The sequence below is a fragment of the Stomoxys calcitrans genome, chromosome 1 (assembly GCF_963082655.1).
Source record: "Stomoxys calcitrans chromosome 1, idStoCalc2.1, whole genome shotgun sequence".
Lineage (NCBI taxonomy): Eukaryota > Metazoa > Arthropoda > Insecta > Diptera > Muscidae > Stomoxys > Stomoxys calcitrans.
In genome coordinates, this window is record NC_081552.1 from 180,964,749 (window position 1) to 180,978,896 (window position 14,148).

The window sequence follows — 14,148 nt, forward strand, 5'->3', positions numbered from 1 at the left end:
TTCAATTTCACGTTATTTTAAGAAGGCCGAAATCATGAAGGACACTGTCAACCGACCGACGCTTAGTTTAAGCATGCTGTTAGCCGTATATCAGTGAAGGGTCGAAATGGTCCTTAAAACATCTCTTAAAAATCAAAGATGAGATACTGATTGGTCTTTATTCCTTGGCCAGAAGTGGCACGATGGGGATCCTCATCAAATTCCTGTAGGTAAGCAAGCTCGTTCCGGCCCAAAGAACCGTGCCGAGTGAGATGCAGGTGGTCTGATACTACTTTGGAATTAACGTTCCCGTTTAATGTTGATTAATGGTAGAATAACCATGTAGCATATTTTATATCAGTAATTTTAAACTCCTTACGTTTTCCAATGTGGCATATACTCTCATATATATTCAAGTTCGGTCAACTTCGGCTCACGAACCATCTATAAATAATCTAGTTATTTAGCAAAAAGTGCTACGTCACGGAGACCTCACTAAACAAAGACCTTGTTACGACTTCTATGTGGTGGCCCATGAGAAATCATCCCTGTATAAAAATGAAAAGAATATGCTTCGTTTCTTAAAGATACTTATTTATTATTCTAATAATAAATACAATAACCTTATGTTTATTAAAAATTGTGAAATTACAGTTTATTTACAATTAAGATTTTACAGTTAAAAGTTAATCTTGATTTTGTTGTTTATTTTTTGCACCATACATTTGTTTATTGTGGAATTTTTTGGGATTGATTCCATAGGCCTTCAAACGTTCATCACTGATATTTTTTCCATTTTCACCAGTGCTGCAAATTCTCTTGTTATTAAAAGGTTTTTTACTACCACCTATTTTGGGCTTAAATTTCTTATTAAATGTTTTACTTTTTGCTGATTGGTTTTGGCGTAGAGGTGGCAATGACCTTGATTCGAATTTTGTTCCATGACTCTGACTGAAAGGATTAGATTTTGAACTGGGTTTATGTTGTGTAAAAGAATTTTGAGTTTTCTTATCGCTTTTGGCAAATGGATTATTGCTTTTTGATGGTGTTCTGTTTTCATACGCAGCGGGGTGTGGTTTTTGGCTATTGCTGGGTTGCTTTTCAGATTTCTGTGAATTTCCATTTGGAATGTTACCATCATTGGCCACCTTGTCTTCGTGCTGTGATTTCTTTTTCTCTTTGTTTTTTCTCTTTTTCTTGCTGGCTTCTGTTTCAACTGCTGATTTTATAGCTTCTTCACTTTTTTCCGAATGCTCTTCCATTTTTGTCTTTTTAGCCACAGATTCTTCCTTGGGATCATCGCATGCAGTAGTAGCAGTGATTTTGTCAGCTGGGCTGTTTGCGCCTACTAATGCATTTTGGGCTTTACGTTTTCTTCTCTTTTTCGCCTTCTTTGTTTCCCCTAGCTCATTCGTTTTATTGTTTTCAGTATTAGCTTCCGCCTTCTCTTCAGCAACACTTTCAACTACTTCATCCTCGTTTTCATTGTCAGACCTGTGCGTAATGTGTGAAATTAAACTCTGCTAAAGGTAAAGCAATGTCATTAGCTACACTCACCCTTCCCCATATAAACTTTTGAAAATTTTCCTTTTCAATTCTTCATTTTTGGCTTTCAGCTTATACAGACGTTGTTCCTTTTTCTCCACATGATCTGGTCTTATTTGTGTAGCCTTCTTTAAACTAGCCCACTGATTAAGTTCTTTATTTTTTGCCAAAAGTATCTGTTGTATGAACCAAAGTATATTCAGATCTATTGGCATTCTCGTTATTACTACTTACCTCCTCTATTGTAAGGCCAAAATCATTGGGTGTTGTTTCTACATATTTGAAACGGCATGGCAAATCGCCAATAATGTCTTCGCAATCTAATTGGTAATATTCATCGATATATTCTCCATAGGTTTTTTCATCTTCAGGATCAAATACGGGCTTTTCGGATTTGATCATAGCCATAAAACGATCACGCCGCCCTTTGCGACCTTTTCTTGTTTTGGTATTTCCAATAAGTTCCTTCTGTAGTTCTTCCTTAGCTTTATTCGGATCATAATCACAATCCATTACGAAATCTTCATCTTCACAATGCGGTTCGTAGTCCCCCTGCACATCATCATGCCAATCTTGCTGAGGATCGTAATTGTCCCAATCTTCAACTTTCAATTCCTCCATATCGGATGGACACTCTGGCTTCTCCTCGCCCTCATCGACTTCATAGTATTCATCGTTGAACAACTCGCGCATGCGGCGATCATGGACCTCTGGATCGAAGTCCTCCTCCAAATCGTCGTCTTTAAATCCCAGTTGATCATTTCCGGTGACCGTTTTTAATTTTTCAATTTTTTCCTGTATTTCTTTACGCTTCATTTCTTTTACCATTTCCAATTCCTTCATTTTTTCTTGTTTCTCTTGTTGTTTACGTTCTTTCAGTTCTTGTCTTTTCTGCTTTCGCTTCTCTTCAGTTCTTCGCACTGAAGACTCTATGGTGCGGGGATATCTTTTAATAAATTCTTGGTCCGGATCCTCAAAGCGAAAATTATACTTTTGTTCGAATTCAGCTTGTTTTTCCAGTTCTACTTCATCCTCTGACAGGGGGGCATTGTCACCAACGATTTCTTCATACGTTGGAATATCGGCATAATTCTCTGCCTCGGTGTATCCCTTATTTAATACGTAGTCCCTAAGGAATTTTTCACTTGAAGGCAATTTATCGTTACTCCAGTAGTTTTTCAAGGGTTTCAGTTTCTCTTTTGCATCTTCCTTAATGGTTTCCTTCTTTCCAGCAAGCCATTGTAAGTAGTCCTCCTGCTCAGCATCTCTTTCCACTTTCGATTTTTCCCGTTTCTTAAAAATCCCACCAAATTCTTCATCGCCTGAGTCTTCATCATTCATTACTTTCTGGAATTCGGCCTTTAAACGGCGTTCCTCTTCGGCCATTGAAGGAGAGCCACTCCGGTTAAACCTCGATTTATTTTCATCTTCTTCATCTGAATCTACGATGTTGGGAAAAAGTCACAGCCAGCTTTAAAGAGGTGTAATAACATTTAATACAAACCATCAACAAATTTCCCTCCCTTTTCTAGTATAACTTTCCTTTCGTAATCCTTAAGAGTAACGGGCTTGGCCTTCCTTTCTTTCTTTTTCCAGTTTGGTTCAATGACACTTTCATCTTTTTCGTCCGATTTGTCATCTGGATCGTTATTGACTTTCTCAAAGAATTTTACTTTTTTGTCGTAAATTATCGGGTTTTTACTTTTCAATGAGGCCAAAGTACTCAAAAATTCTTGATCAAATGTTGGATCCAATATCTCATCTTCTTCCGAAGACTCTTCACTGGAAGACTCCGAATCGGAAGCCTCTAAACCTTTGGCTTTAACTTCAAACAAAAAGAATGTTACATTCATCATTTTCGTAAAAAAAATGGATCAACTTACATTTCTGCAACAATTCTTTCTTTCTCAAATGATTGTATGTCTTTGCATAGCTCTCATTTGTGTTTATTTGAAATCCTTTTTCAGAGTTATCATCACTCTCGTCGAACAATTGTTTGCTCATGTTTTCTGTGCTTTTATTTCAATTTAACACAATTGAATATTCTTAAGTCCACATCCACACGTGTTTTTGCTTTTTATTTTGATTCTTTTTTCAATGGGGTGTGCACATTCCAAAACACGAATGACAGCTATCCCAAAAATAACCGGTATTTTAAATGTGTATTATGGCAATTCACAGTTTAAGATTTACATTGGTCTGTTTGCCGAGCTTGACTTCGATCAAGCTCTAGTGCAATTCAGGAGGTTTCTTGAACGACAATCGCGTAAAAATGAAAGTATTCCTATATATAAATAGATTCATCAATGTCCAAATAGCACCCAGCACCCTAAACCGTCTAGACAGACGAATCTAGATAAGAGTGATTGTCATTCACTTGGCAATAAGCTGGAGAATGCAAGGGTCAACGGGGCCTATATTCTATACAATATTCTATTTTGCTGGGCGATAAAGAGATGGCATGTTAGCTTCTATATGCGGCACAATGGATTATTTGCAAGGGGTGTCCTTCGTTATTGACCGGTTAGACTTTATTTTACCGGAGAAGGGATTCTGGAATCGTGGTACCACGACTTTCTGTGTTTAAAAAATATTCCTCTGGACACACCCCAACTTAGTCGCAAAGTTCCAAGGTCTACATAGGTACTTAATTTAACACAGCAGACGTATGGAAAACACATTGAGGCAACAACAACAACCTTCTGCGTATGCGGATGGGGGCAGGAGTCATCATTGAGGTCCTTGGAATTAGGGAGCCGTAAAGGCTTCTGGACGGATGTGGCGTCTTTCAGGCGGAGGTTTCCGTCGTTCTTAGGGTACTGAAGATGACGTCAAGGCGGAATGGCGGCCCGAGCTGACTGTAACCAAATACGTAGAGAGTCAGTCGGAGCTGAAGGCTTTAGCGTCGGTTCACGTGAGATCGAGAATGGGTTGAAGTCGTAAGGAGCTTCTTCAAACCAAGGGGAAGGTTGCCAGACTCTGCTAGGCCCCGGGTCATCAAAGGGTGGGGAAAACGAGACAGCAAGCTGGCAGGGAATGGAGTGTTGATATAAGTGGATCGTTCTAGGGAATCAGTATGCTCTCTACTGTGCGAAGTTCGTAGTAGGGCGCAACTACGATTTCGCTGAAATTTGATATGTAGATTTGGGTTAACCTTTTAAACACGAATCTGAAGCCAGTTTTTGGGGCAAAGGCCCGTGGACCTTCATAGGGGCCGAAAATTCACCTCAATGGGAAGTGCTCCAACCTAGACCATATGCATATCAAAAGGTAATAACGAATAGATTACAAATGTGCAAAAAAAAAATCCAAAAATTGGACCCAGAAGGATATATGGGGCCTTGAAACTTAAGAAACTCCCTAGCCTAGGCAATATAGGTATAAAATAAAAGCAATTGACGAGTTGATTACTGTTGTTGTAGCCACATTTGTAAGTGGAGGTGGCGATCCTCGTCAAGCTCTTATAGGCGTGCAAGCTCGTTTCGGTCTATACGACTGATGGCCGCAGGAACATCATGGCTATTGGTTATTTAAATCACCTTGTCGTATCGAGCACCATAGGTACTCAGTATTCAAGCACGAGCCGGTGTCACTCGGCCTCTCACGAAGACTCTCCACTCGATACCGCTGATTGTCCGCGACTGCAGTTGCAGCTAATCCGTATGGTGCCTTCCACTATACGCAACCTATGGACGCGCCCGGTAGCTCCCAGCTAAGCTTCTCGTGATAACGAATAACACCACACAGATTAGAGCTCAATGTTCCAGCCGGCGTGATGCTCATAGTTATCCCGTGCTGGGACGAGTAGATTACTAATATGATGCAGTAGATTACAAAAAAAAAGAAAAACTTTTGAACATATTGTCGATATTGTAAAAAAATCACGCCATTGTTTGAAACAATTTTTGTTTCTGCAATTTATTTGACATATTTGTTAACTACTCTTTAAAACCTTTCGTTTTATTTTCATATTGCCTAGGTTGCAGCACTTCCCATAGAGTTGGAGTTTATAGTGCCTAGGGGGGTCAACGGTCTGAAGTTCGAAAACGGACTTCTACGTACCAAATTTCAGCGAAATCGGAGATGCGCCTTATAAGGTGTATTTTTCCCACGAGAAGGAGTTGGAGACAGACAGGACTGGTTTAACTGACTGGACCATACACTACCGGTGCATCTGGTGACCCGCATTTAAAATGTATGGGGGTATCAGTCAAATCAGGAGTTATAAATCTATTAGCAGCGCCAGTTGCTAGTTACCCCAAGTTGATTTCACAAGAGCATGGGCTCCAAGGAAATCTCTACGTTGATGCTGCAGAATTTGAATTTACCGTAAGTCGGGAAACGAATCTGTGATCCGGCAATCTTAGGCAGAGTGTTCCCGCTAGAATTCAAGGCAAATATTCGAGTAAGGGAAAATTGTAATAACCCACCTGCCTTTTCTTGCCAGTAGCGAAGCCAATTGAGACTTTACGCCTCTTGAGCGCAGTTGCGAAATTTCTAAGACCCGAGTGGCTGCATGGATTTCGAAAATTGCAAGCTCGGCATCAACGCACATATCACTACATTTTTCATTACATGGCGACGATTTTGTTTGATGGCATGGATAGATAGAACGGCGAATAGATTTTTTCTGGATACCAACTTTTGCGAAAAAAGTAGATGCATATCTTTGAAATGAAATAAAATCTTTAATAAAAAGAATATTCCATCGTCAGTCTTCCTTTAAATTCAATAGTTCGTTCCTCAAGATAACTGACAGAATTGTATGATACGCCGGGCGTCTTGTTGAAACTATTGCATAAGAGTGTTTGAAATACGACTTTGTGAAAAAAATCCTGAAATTTTTTTTATACAAATGGCGATTTCATATCATTCTTACATTCAGAGTCAAATTTTCATTATATGTTGTTTGGTTATAATACTTTATAAAAATCTTTTCAAGATAAAAAAAACAAAAAAACCCATACATTTCGAGAAATCCTTTCTATGGGTTTCTAGAACCTGTGTATGGTACATGCAGCATTCTAAAATAAGTTATTACCAGACCATTTTTTTGTTTTTGTCATACACAAAGAAACAATACTATTGCATCACAAAATTGCTATATACATATGTATACTAAATAAATGCAAAAGATTTTTTAACTTTGATTTACATGTGTTTACAACTTCGAAGATGATCCCTTAGAGAGCTGCATATCAGCTGATGGTTCGTTAACAAATTTACGAACAATGTCAAATTTAGGATGATTCTTGTCGCCCATCAAGTCAAATATAACACTTTCGCTGGTCGATACTGTACATCCTGCATTACGCATGCGATCTATAGCCAAATCGCGATCCTGTGTAAGGCGCGAAATCAAGCAATCAGCAACAAGGACAACATTAATTTGCCTCTCCAACAAATCCATTACCGTCTGCTCAACGCATATATGGGACTACAATGGAATATTCTATTGTTTACTATAAACAACACTTGGAAAATTTCTTATAAACACCTCCAATCCATAGAGAACAACATCTTCTGGCTGACTACCAAAAATGTCTTTTACTTTGGCCTCGAGTTCCGGCACTATCATGCTGAAACGAGTTTTTCCAATTACAGCCTTGGCATGACTTACATCAATGTCTTTAACGATTTTACCAAGTTTTTCGGGATAATGCTCGGTGCATATCAAAGGTATATCCAGTACCTTTCCAGCCTTTGTCTATGTGGAATACGTTAAGACTATTATTAAATAATTCAAGGTCATGTTTTGCTTATGGCTGTGCTGATGGTATGGCTTGTTGCTGCGATCCTTACCAATTTAGAAGCGTTTTGAACTGCATTTGCAAATAAGGGCATTCCAGGGCGAAATTTTTCCTGTATATCGCACAACAGGAATAAAGTTTTCTTTGGATTTAAGTGACGTAGACGAGCAGCCATAATTCTTTTCTATTGTTACGCAAAAAAACTTTATCTGAATGTCTATTAACATATGGTTAATATATAGCAAGTGCCAATGGAGGAATACGCATGTTCAAGCAGACCACGACTTGTGTATACCCTAACCTACCCTTTCTTGTCTTGTCTTGACATATGTGTTTATTTGTTTAGTAGTGGATTGTACTGCATACACAATTGCATCTGCAAGTAAAGGCATTTCAGGGCGAAATTTAGCCTGTATATCACACTATAGATATAGTTTTCTTAGAATCTAAAGGGCGAAGACGATCAGCTCTAATTATTTTTTTGGTGCGCATATAATTTTAATCTAAATGTCAATTAACATATTGAAGAAATTCATGTTTAAGCAGACTATGACATGTCTATACCCTAATATAAAGCAATCTTATTTTGAGAGAGCCTAGAAATAATATAAGGATGTATAATTTTCCAATATATGATGGGAGAGGGGATAATAACTTATACCATAATTTTCAATAAAAAAATAATGATAAAAATACGAATTTATCATTGAATTAAGGGCCAAAAAAATAGCAGACTACCCAAGGCACAAAATATATATAACTAACTAGGACAACATAATACCCATATGAAAAGTTTCTAAAATTATACATAATACGAGTGTGGTACGACTAATAAAAATATGGATCTGAAAAAAACTGTTGGATTCTGGATCATTTAAACTAAAGTTTTTGCAATGCGGTATTTAAACAGACATCGAAGAAGAAGAGACTATAGAACACTTTCTGTGTGTGTGTCCCGCACTAGCAGTCAGAAGGAGTTCCACTTGAGGTTCTCATTTCTTTGAGAACCCGTCTGATTTAGCAGATAGAAACATTCGCAAGTAATTGGGCTTTTTAAAGCGATCTGGATGGTTCAACGGTAGGAACTAGAAGGCATCTTCCTTCTTCTGTTCCTATGGTATCACAATGGACGAAAACGTCTAAGTGAGTCTGATGGAAGACTGCCACTTAAACATAACCTATGTATTTGGGAGAGATTGAAGAGTCCCTGATAAATTTATGCATTCACACTTAGGCAATATGTTTCGTAAACAAGAGTTAGTTATGAATAGATAAAAGTCGAAACCGCATAATTGTTGTTGTAACCACATATATATATGTAGAGGTGGCGATCCTCGCCAAGCTCCTATAGGTGAGCAAGCTCGTTCCGGTCAAAAGGACCGATCGTTGCGGTAACAGGGTGGCCATTGGTTATTTAAAGGCGCCAATAACTCGCCTTGCCATATCGAGCACTAGGCATTGAGCATATAGGCACTCAGTATTTACAATCTCATGGCAGTCGTTTGTACGTACCGGATTGACCCGAATCCTTCATCGGCAAGGGTTGCCGCGTCTTTGTATAATACACTGCTACAACAACAACGTGTTTATCCAAGAGCCGGTGCATACCGCCCTCTTACTGGAACTCTCCACTCGATACCGTTGATTGTCCGCGTCTGTCGTTGTAACTACTGCGTATGGAGCACTCCACTATCCGCAACCTGTGGACGCAACCGGTAGCTCGCAGCTAAGCTTCCCGTGATAACAATGAACACCACACAGATCGGAGCGTGAGCGTGAGTGATAGTCACGCGTGAATCACATGATTTGTGAGCAAGGTCAAATCACGTGATCGTGCAATCCCATGGCAGCCGGTTGTACGCACCGGATTGACCCGATGGAATCTTCATCGGCAAGGGCTGCCGCCTCAGTGTACGTGTTCGTCTTTTTTCGTCATGGGAGAGGCACATCCCGGAGTGCCTTCTCCGTATGCTTCTGGTCCGTGCCGGGATTGAAAAGAACCCCGGACCCTGGTTCTGTTCCGTTTGCCAGAACCGCCTTCATCATCGGTCAGTGTCGGTGAGGTGTAACCGGTGCTTGGAGTGGGTACATTTCCGTTCTTGCTCTGGCCTAACTTCGCTACGGGAGTATAGTCATACTGGCTATGTCGCTAGGTGCTGTGCGAACATAGCCAGCAGTGGGTCACAAGCGTCGCCGTCGTCGCCTTCGGCGTCCTCGTCGTCGGACTATGTGATCCCCCCGACCTCTCCCGTACGGCAATTTATGCAACGACAGCACCCTAGCCCTACTATTGCCAGGCCAGTGTCGGGAAATGTATCGTTCTTGCAGTTAAACTGCAATGGACTGCGAGGCAAGATTGATGAGATTGTAGATTTTATGAGTCGGAAGAGCATATCGGTCGCAGCGATCCAGGAGACAAAGCTGACTAACACCTGCAGCTTGCACAGCTGTCACGGCTACAATGTGCTACGTAAGGATCGCTCAAGGAATGGAGGTGGGGGATTGGCCTTCGTTATACATCATTCCGTGCAGTATAGACCTATCTCGCCTGCGCTTGACGCTAGTGACCCATACATGGAATGTATGGGGGTAGCAGTCAGGTCTGGTACTGCCGAGATAGAGATATACAACGTGTATATACCGCCGGTTGGTAGCTGTGTCCCGATTAATGGCCAGGCCTACAGCCCCGACATAAGTGGGTTGCTATCTGGCCATAGTCGTCTGGTTCTGGGGGATTTTAATGCACATCACTCGTCATGCCATTCTCCCCTAGGAAACGACCAGCGTGGCATAGCTTTGGCAGAGCAGATAGATAGCTCCACGTTTTGCACGGTGAATGAGGATGCCCCCACTAGGATTACGAGGAGGTGCAGCAGCTCGCCAGACATCTCAATCGCATCCCCTGATCTCCTGAGTGACGTATCCTGGCAAGCCGTCATCTCTTTGGGGTCAGACCACCTCCCCATAATCCTCACCATCGATCGACCACCCGACTTCATAACCTCTGAGCGCCGGATGTTCATCAATTACAAGAAGGCCAATTGGACTGGCTTCAGAGAGTATACCAATCGCCGCTTCAATGAACTGCCACCCCCCTCTGATGTGCTCGTGGCCGAGAGGAAATTCCGAGACATCATTAACGCAGCAGCCGCTCGCTTTATACCAGCCGGTCGAATACCGCAAGTGCGACCCAATTTCCCGGCGCAAGCAGTGGTACTCGCAGACGAGCGTGATGGGATTCGTGCTATGGACCCCGCTAACCCCAGAATCAGCGAGCTGAATCTGGAAATAAACAGGGTAGTCAACGCACATAAGCGGAATTTGTGGCTGGAACACTTGGAGCAATGTAACTTAGGCACCGGTGCAGGCAAATTGTGGGCCACTGTTAAGTCTCTCTCGAACCCCGGTAGACGGGACGACAGGACCTCAGTCACTTTTGGCGAGTTAACCGTGACTGATCCGAAGAGATGCGCCAGGTTGTTCAACCGTCAATTTATTGTGCATCCCGAAAGAGACAGGGCAAGGAGGAGAGCCATTCGCCGTATTCGTGGTCTCCGAGCCGATGAACAGCCATCACAATTTACCGTGGGCGAAGTTACGAATGTCATCCGTGGTGCCAAACCTTCCAAGGCGTTGGGCCCCGACGGAATCTCTACATTGATGCTGAAGAATCTGGATTTACCTGGAGTTGAGTACCTTACCACTGTCCTTAATCTGTCATTGAACACTCTTATAGTTCCCGATGTCTGGAAAATGGGCAGAGTGATCCCGCTACTGAAGCCTGGTAAAGACCCGAGTTTGGGAGAGTCGTACAGACCGATCTCCCTTCTCTCACCAGTGGCTAAGACGCTTGAGGCATTACTCCTCCCGAGCCTCGTAGGAGAATTTCCATTCGCCGAGCATCAACACGGATTCCGGAGACTGCACAGCACAACAACAGCTTTGCATGCCATCACCACACACATTTGCCGTGGCTTCAATCAACCCAGGCCATGTGATAGGACGGTCCTCGTGGCACTGGACCTATCGAAGGCATTCGACACGGTCAGCCATGCCAAATTATTTGAGGACATCGCCAACACGTCCCTCCAGCCAGGCCTGAAACGTTGGGTCGCGAATTATCTGTGTGGCCGCCAGTCATTTGTGGAATTTAGGGATAAGAAGTCAAAACACCGTAGAGTGAAACAGGGAGTTCCCACCTCCTCCAGACGGCATAGAGATCGTATCATATGCGGACGACTATACGATCATGGCATCAGGCCCCCCACCCATTGATGACATCTGCGATAGGTTGAACGTCTACCTCAACGACCTTGCCTCATATTTCGCTGCAAGAAATCTGAAGATATCCGCCACCAAATCTTCAGCCACACTGTTCACTACAAATACGCGTGAGGTGAATTCTGAGCTGACTGTGATGGTAGATGGAGAAATGATTCCGACCATCAAGTGTCCCAAAATACTTGGCGTCACATTTGACAGCTCCTACACTTTCTCCCCACATGCCACAGCAATCTGCAATAAAGTTAAAAGTAGAAACAAGGTCCTCAAGTCACTCGCTGGCAGCACTTGGGGTGCAGACAAAGAAACCTTGTTGACCACGTACAAAGCAATTGGCCGGTCTGTGGTAAGTTATGCAGCGCCAGTGTGGTCACGTCAACTTTGTGACACGCAGTGGAATAATATTCAGATCTGTCAGAATGCCGCCCTCCGAACTGCGACGGGCTGTCTCCTTAGTTCTCATGTGGACCACCTCCATCAGGAGACAAAGATCCTACCAGTGCGAAGACATAACTACATGCTGTCTAAGCAATACCTTTTGGGCTGTTATCGCAGAAATCATCCAAATCATTATCATGTGGATAGATACCCACCGCCCAGAAGCCTTAAGGTTGATCTACACGATCTAGAGCGTGAGGTCCAGCGCTACAAGAGAGAACCTCTAGATCAGGCGGCATATCAAGCGGGTCTGAACAACATTCATGCAGACACGGTAGCAGACGCGTTAATTGGCTACCGGGTGAATGTAGTCCTTGGAGAACGACCGCCACCCATTGCACCCGAAGAAATCGACCTCCCCCGGCAAACCAGAGTGGTTCTGGCTCAATTACGTTCCGGCAGATGCAGCCGCCTCAATTCCCACAGAGCTAGGATTGATGCCGACGTGTATGTCCCGATTGTAACCAGGGACCGCACGATACACGTCACCTGTTTAACTGCCCGGCCAGACCCACTCGACTCAGACCCAGATCCCTGTGGACGCACCCCATCTTAGTCGCGGAGTTCCTGGGCCTTGACACTCAACAGAATCAAGCAGACGAAAGATAGTACACAATGAACTGCTACAACAACAACAACAACGTGATCGTGCGTGACCGAGATTAAATTAAAATTCTGATTGCGTGAGTTAGTGATATCATGCTAACGACTCATAAGAAATTTAACGAATCACGGCTAAAAAAATATGTGTGCATAAAGCGAATATTTGTTTCCATGCTTCCTAAATTTCAGTTTGTTGTGCGCGCTTAATACCAAAAAATAACCTCGAAAAAGAAAATATAAGTTAGGAATTTCGTCCTACTTGCAAAATCCTTGATTGTTTTCCATGGCACGCCCTATGTTGTTCTATGGCTAACTGATATTATGAGAACTGAAGGGGATTTAAAGCCATTTAAATCGATACCATTGGATGGTTAACAAAAACAGGAAAGATCAAAAATTCGGTAGAAAGAAAGCTATTTCGGACTTGTTGTTAGAAATTCAGAAGAATTCGAAATGCCTAAAAAATGTATTCCGTTCGGCAATGGAATCGGTGGTTTTGCCTTTTCCACCTTGTACGTCTAAACCGGTTAAGTGAAACGCTAAAAAAAAACATCAATTTGGTTTCACTTATGCGTAATTTCCAGTTTAGCGTAATTCGGATAAGTGAAATTAGTTTCTTGTTAAGCCATATAAGCATTAGTTCAAGAGAATTTTCACGTCAATGTATTAATTATGTTAAGTTAATAGATTGTTCTCTAAAGCAAATTTAATTTCATTGAATAACACTAAAAATTAATGGTTCTTTCCATTAAGTATCACTTGAGCAGAATTTTTATTAAAGCGTGTTATATTTAGTTATGCGGTCCCGGCGCGGGATAACTATGAGCACCACATAGGCTGGAACTTAGAGCTCCGATCTGTGTGGACAATCACTCACGCTCACAAAATATTTAAATGTCTTAAGACTTGTTGTTGTAGCCACATATTTGTCTGTGTAGGTAGCGATCCACGTCAAGCTCCTATAGGTGAACCAATTCGTTCCGTTACATAGAACCATTCACCATTGTGGCCACTGCTTATTTAAAGGCGCCATAAATTCGCCTTCCTTTATCGAGTATCATAGGCATTCAGTGTTGAATTGAAGCAAGCAACGGTGCTGTGTGGTCCCTCGTCACAATTGGGACATACATCCTGCTCGTTGGCACCAATCCTTGCTCTGTAGGATTTTTTTTATTTGCCAGCAGAAGAAAGCGGTAGAGTGTGTGGGAGCAAGCAGAATTTTGAGTGTTTGGTAATTGAGAGCTTGCAAATTTCTACTGGATTTTTTTCCCAGCAGAAATTTGCAGCATCGAACCGTTGGTTTATTAAAATTAGCTGTTTAATTGAAATAAAAGACAAAGAGAGTAAAGGCTGTTCATACTCTTCAGCAAACTTTTTACTGGCAAAGTACGCAAACAGACCTATTGTAAGGATATAGCCAGGATTAAGAAATTGTTTGGCGAGTTTATTTAAATTATATGGGTATCGCTTGCATGTAAGGTGAGATCCTAAAAACCTATTTTACTTGAGTTAATCATTTGAGCGTAAAATTTGTTGAAATTTTACGTGCCAT

At 41.9% G+C, this 14,148-nt stretch overlaps 2 protein-coding genes across 2 annotated transcripts; both read right to left on the reverse strand.

Moving 5' to 3' along the window:
* Positions 1 to 552: 552 nt before the first annotated feature.
* LOC106086441 (protein KRI1 homolog) lies at positions 553 to 3,602 on the reverse strand. Its single transcript, XM_013251124.2, has 5 exons — positions 3,408 to 3,602; positions 3,029 to 3,349; positions 1,759 to 2,966; positions 1,537 to 1,700; positions 553 to 1,473 (listed from the first exon to the last, which is right to left on the reverse strand). The coding sequence occupies exons 1-5, from the start codon at positions 3,526 to 3,528 to the stop codon at positions 666 to 668; spliced, it is 2,622 nt and encodes an 873-aa protein (XP_013106578.2). The 5' UTR covers positions 3,529 to 3,602; the 3' UTR covers positions 553 to 665.
* A 2,825-nt stretch (positions 3,603 to 6,427) lies between these two features.
* Positions 6,428 to 7,528, reverse strand: LOC106086416 (isochorismatase domain-containing protein 1). The gene is made up of 3 exons (XM_013251096.2): positions 7,327 to 7,528; positions 7,022 to 7,231; positions 6,428 to 6,961 (listed from the first exon to the last, which is right to left on the reverse strand). The coding sequence occupies exons 1-3, from the start codon at positions 7,447 to 7,449 to the stop codon at positions 6,686 to 6,688; spliced, it is 609 nt and encodes a 202-aa protein (XP_013106550.1). The 5' UTR covers positions 7,450 to 7,528; the 3' UTR covers positions 6,428 to 6,685.
* Positions 7,529 to 14,148: the final 6,620 nt, after the last annotated feature.